Source organism: Lissotriton vulgaris, chromosome 5, assembly GCF_964263255.1.
Source record: "Lissotriton vulgaris chromosome 5, aLisVul1.2, whole genome shotgun sequence".
NCBI classification, from domain to species: domain Eukaryota; kingdom Metazoa; phylum Chordata; class Amphibia; order Caudata; family Salamandridae; genus Lissotriton; species Lissotriton vulgaris.
The window spans coordinates 399,331,739-399,337,252 of record NC_141693.1 but is presented as its reverse complement, the minus strand read 5'-3'; the positions used below and the strand labels follow the sequence as shown (position 1 = coordinate 399,337,252).

The 5,514-nt window shown below is 45.8% G+C and overlaps 1 protein-coding gene across 1 annotated transcript; it reads right to left on the bottom strand.

Annotated features, from left to right (window-relative positions):
* Positions 1 to 1,242: 1,242 nt before the first annotated feature.
* Positions 1,243 to 5,296, bottom strand: WDHD1 (WD repeat and HMG-box DNA binding protein 1). The gene has a single exon (XM_086921739.1). It carries the CDS (start codon positions 4,872 to 4,874, stop codon positions 1,497 to 1,499), a length of 3,378 nt encoding a protein of 1,125 aa, XP_086777865.1. The 5' UTR covers positions 4,875 to 5,296; the 3' UTR covers positions 1,243 to 1,496.
* Between the last annotated feature and the right edge of the window lie 218 nt (positions 5,297 to 5,514).

Below are 5,514 nucleotides of genomic sequence, written 5' to 3'. Positions count from 1 at the left end.
CTCATGTTTTCAGTAAAAAAAAAAAAAAATTATGTGTGTGACCAAGCTCCGTCCGCGGAGCGAAACGCGTCGAGGAGAGCACTTGCTCCATGATTGCAAAATAAATTCTTTCCACTGCTGACACGATTTTGGTGTGATGGCGTCTTACTGAGACTTTGAATTGTTGTGGGGAAAAGAGGTCTGCGCCTGCTGAAGTCCGCGTTGATAGCGGACAGGACTGTCTTCGATATATAAATAAATATAAAAGTCATCCTTTACCATCATCTTCAGTTTCAAAACTTTCTTTAGTACTCGGTCTTGAAAACCAAATCTACACAAACAGACAAATAAGTACAACGGATGGCAAACTCCTAAAACGCTTTGAAATAGAAGCTGCACCCAACATGTTTGGGACACTGAATTGCCGATAACAAAAAATCTCATAAATCAAGGTAATTTAATTTTACCCAGGTAAAACTGGTCTCTTTTCCAACTTTAACAGCTATAAATTAAAATTGGTCTCTGTGCATCTTTTTCCACCCTCGCTATTCTGCGACACATTTCAAGTGGCAAAGAAGCATTGTAGGTTAGCCCACGAACCCACATACAAAGTGTGCTGTGCCTCTTTCCAATTACAATGAGTCTGATAATATAAATTAAATTGGAAAAAAAGACGACATTTTGTAATTTTGTGATGCGTGTCATTCAATGCCCTAAAAACGTGCCGGTTCAAATGTAATCTTTAAATGCAAGTGCTAGAAGCTGGGGCTGAAGCAGTAAGGCACAGATAACTGCAGAAACAATAGAGATCTATAGAGATCTGCATCTCCATATGTGGGGGGGGGGCTTTAGGATGGGGTGAGAGAAAGTAGGTATAGGGTCAGTACACAGGTGCAGATAGGCTTCTGCACCAATTTACAAATCCAGGATGGGGTGGGGAGCCAACGGCCATTAAAGCAAGAATTGGGTGTCTGATCAGGGAATAGATACAGAAGAACGGGCGAGGGATGAATCATGATTAGTAGGTAACCAAGACAAATGCACGCACACACACACACACGCGGACTGGAAAATGAACATACCCATCTCCCTGTGATCAATCGCCTGGTGACATGCACCAGTTATACTACCAAAAGAACCTACAACCACCAACAAGCAACACTCATCTCTCAACAACCTGAAAAACAGCGAGTAAGAGAAGCAGCAAAGGAGGGGTGCCAATGGCCCCTTAAGAGGGTGGAGGAAAAGCACAAACTGTCTTGCTGCAGGTAATTTGGTTCAATGTGTTTCTATAAAACCAAGTATGTTTATTTAATAAAACGATTCACTGCAAAAAATAAGTGGCTTGAAATATTTCTGTGCATATTAACTTATTTAAAATATTTTATCAAAATTTTTCCCGAACTAGAAAAAATGCGAATTTGTTCTTTTGGTGCATTCCCTCTGGAAAGTCTGGGATTTCTTTTTTAGGTTTGGACCAGATGGCAGACCTTTCATGTGGTAATAAGGCATTTGTTTTAGTCTTTCTTGAAAGCAAATGCGGACAGTTTATTTGTCGCCTGGTCAAAAGGCTTGCGCTTTTTGGATGAGTTAGTGTCATCATTCTCTGCAGCTTGGCTCTGCTTTCCCCCTTCATCCTCATCTGCTGGGCGTTTTCTCTTCTTGGCATCAGCTAGGTCATTGGCATCCCCAGAAGAGTTCTCTTTTGCCTTCTCAGTCCACAGCATTCTATCTTCAGGTGAGAGCATTCGGAAGCGGGTCATGCCCTCCTTGATCACTTCCGATTCCTCTAACTCAGGGCTATCTGCTAGAATGCTTGCTCGGTTGTTGTCCAACCAGAGCTGGAAACCGGTCTTGGGTTTTGCAGCGGGAACTACTGGTGTTTCGGGCACTACATTCTCATCTTTTCTTTCCTTTTCCTCTGCTTTTTTACTGTCAGCTTTAGGAGTGATCATGTGGAATAACGTAGCTTGTGCCTGCTTAGACTTTGGCTTCGGGATCAATGGTTTAATCTCAACAGATTTCTGTTTGCTCTGACCCAGACTACTAGGGGTTACTGGTTTCTTAGAAAATGTGTTTATGTTGTCTAGAATGTTGGCAGAACGGACAGAACCCCCCTGGATCGCAGGACTTCTTGGCTTTGAAGCTACCTTGAAAGGATTAACTCTACCCTGGCTGTTGGATATTAATGTACCCTCATTTTTGGGCGTGGACTCTTCAGAACTTTTCCTGAAAGGATTAAGTCTTTGTTTTTGCAATTCAGCAGTTCTCTCTAACATTTCATCGTCCACAGTTTCTGCTTCATCAGGGTCTTCCATATCTTGCTCATCTCTCTCGTTCCTAACCAAAGGCTCATTCCATTCTGTGCGGGTCCTGCTATACCCAGCATTTAACCTGCTCCGAAAGTCTTCCTCCTGTTCCTCTTCCTGGACTTGTTTCTGAGCAGCTGCTAACTCAGCTGCCTTCTCCAGGGCAAGCTCACTTAGTCGCTGGGCCAACAGGAGCTTTTTAGAGCGGGAAGCATACTGGATTGCTAAATTCACAACATTTGGAGCCATCAACTCAGCAAGCTCCATACAACGAAACTCACGCTCAAGCTTACAAGAAAGAGCAAACATTTTCATTAGAAGCTCTTGTTGCTCTTTCAGTGTCTGGGTTTTCACACTTTCATCGCACTCGTAATCATTTTGAGACAAGTAGTCTATGTGGTGGTTGAATACTACAGAGCGCCAGTACTGCTCCTCCATCTGTCCCTTCTCTGTTGTTATTTGACAATATGGAAGTTTGAACGCCAACACTCCAACAGCAGGCCGTGGGAGTGTAGGAGGGAATCTAGCTCCTTTACAAGGAATACACCGGAGTTGCTGTGGGTTTTCATGTATTCCAACCACCCAGAAATGATCAGACTTCCCTTTGCAGTAGTCTCTCAGATCACAAACAGGGGACCAGGTGTTACCAAGTCCACGATTCAACATCCGCACAATGCCATCAGAGTCCACATAGCAAGGGGTACCTTCTGCTGAAAATCCTACCCAAGTTAGAGAGGCTTTCCTTCCAAGAGGAAGGGGGTCGCCGTGTAACACCTGACTCTTTTTCTTCCCCAGCTCAACCAGCTGCACTCCAAGGCACTGGTCACCATCAAAACCGACTCCTCTGTGATAGACTATCATAAGTTGCTCTCCATGCCCAGCCATTGAAACCACAGGACCAAGCAGGCTGAAGATTTCCCTCTGAACTCCCCCAACTGTAAACACTCGAAGCAACAACGAACTTGTGCCACAGGCAACCCATCCTTGCCCAAGACAAACAGCCAGGATGTCTTCGCTCTTGGGCATGTCCACTGTCCACTCTTTGTTTGTATCCCAGGAGCTGAAATGAAGACACTGAAGCTTGCTTTGTAGCTCTTCTGTACTGATACATGCAAGCACAACAGCTTCTTGAGACATATCTGCGATTGTATGACTGAGTGTGTTCGTTAAGTGCATGGCGTGGTGAACAGAGGTATCATGAAACTCAACATCTATGGCATTATCTTGCTCATCATTGTAACAACGAATCACCCCAACAGAATTCCATACCATGAAGCGGTGCATGAGGTGAGAAGGAGTGGACCCAGATTGAAAAGGTTTCTGGCGTGGGGTTGGCATTGGCCCATCATAGATGGGTCGCTGAGCTGCAGGTACTGGAACTATTTTCAGGCTTCCAACTTCATCCCCATCAATTTCTTCACCAATGTCCCCCTCATGATCGGCACCATTCTTTAATGATGGTATATCCAGTGAGTTATCGTCATCATCATCCAATATTGGGCCACGAAGTCTGGTGCGACCAGAAACTGGCATGGGACCATCCTCATCATCTTGTGGTTCCATCGGATCTCGATTTAGAAAGTCTTCATCGTCATCATCACCATCAAAAAGTTCATCATAGTCTTTTGTGACTGCGCTGGAAACATTGTTGATGGGTTCTTTTTTGTCATCACTACCAACATTGTCCAGTAATCCCAAATTTCCCTCAGTGTCTGTGTAGGCTATTTGACCCCCTTTGGGGTGCCAGGCCAAGCAACAGATTGAGTACCCTTTCTCATGCTTCACTTTCTCAATGCACTGTTTTGTTAGCACATTCCACACAATAATGCAGCCATCAACAGAGCCAGCGACAATGAACTGCCCGCATGGCGACCAAGTCACAACATTCAAAGTCTGACTAACAAAGTCATTTGACAGATTCACTTCATTACGCCAGGTCTGTCTCTCATAAAATTTGACAGTTGTCGCGACTGGAACAGCTAGAAACTTTCCACTTCTAGGTTGCCAAGCAAGCCTACAAATGGCTTTTGCGTTTACCACATCATTGCACTTCGGCAGCAAGTCCCAGTTTACCTCACAGGTCTGATCTTCAATATTCCACACCCTGACAGACCCATCACAGCTTGCAGATGCTAAAAATGCATTTTTGGGATCAAAGGTGAGACTCAGGATGGGCGCGTCATGCCCACGAAATGTTTTCTGTTGGCTGCTGTCACTCACTTGCACGACTTTAACCAAAAAGTCACTGGATCCTGCCGCCACTTGACTGCCATCCTCATTAAAGACAACATGGTTTGCGTTGGTAGTGAAGCGGGTCAAGATGCCATCGGGCACTCCGTCTGGGAACGTATGAATCTGGACAGTGTTGTTGGAAACTGCGGTCGCCATTTTTCCATTCTTCAAAGCCAGAGCGTAGGCCCTTTCGCCCACGCTGATGGACTTTGGGTCGTCATCGTCCAAACTCTGCCAGATCCTAACATCACCGTCGCTCCCACAGGTGGCAATGCAGCTCCCTGAGTCATCAAAGCAGACGTCGGTATGACCCTCCGTGTGCCCGTACCTCATGGGCAGTTTTGTTGCAGGCATCTTCGTTTAAAAGTCTGACAGATGTGGGTGACGACTGAAGAGCTGGCAACGGTATTATCGCCTTTAAGTGCTTCGTCCGAGTGGGCTAGATGAACCGGGCGTTATGCGCTGCACAAAGATCAAAGCCGTCACATTGCCATGACGTAGAAAGGACAGGAAAATGCTTAGTCCGTGCAAGTAAGTGCTTAGCCTTGATAAGGCAGTGGCTCTCTTGCAGACTGACCTGGAAAGCTTTTGGTGTGGATCGTCCGCCAAAGCCAGAACTGGTGAAACTTCAAATTCTACTGGGAGCCCTTGCCCCTAGTGACGAGCGGCCGGTACCATCTCCGCATAGGCCGATAATTCCAATAGATCTCCAGGCGAGGGACCAGGTTCCGCTGCACAGAACTGTTGAATGCTGGCGGGAGAATGAATGGCGCGAACAGAAGATTTCGCGGGTTCTAGTGTTTAGATTGTGAACTTCAAATAAGGAGGCCACGGATTGGCTGCGCGATGACTGCTTCAGGAAGCCGCGCCTCTTGGCGGCCATTTTCGAACGGTGTCCTTCATAAGCGCTGTAAATGCGTTTATTTAGGCGTCCTGAAAACCTTGACACTTGCGGCGGACATCTTACACAGGGGACGTTTACTATTTAGTTCCA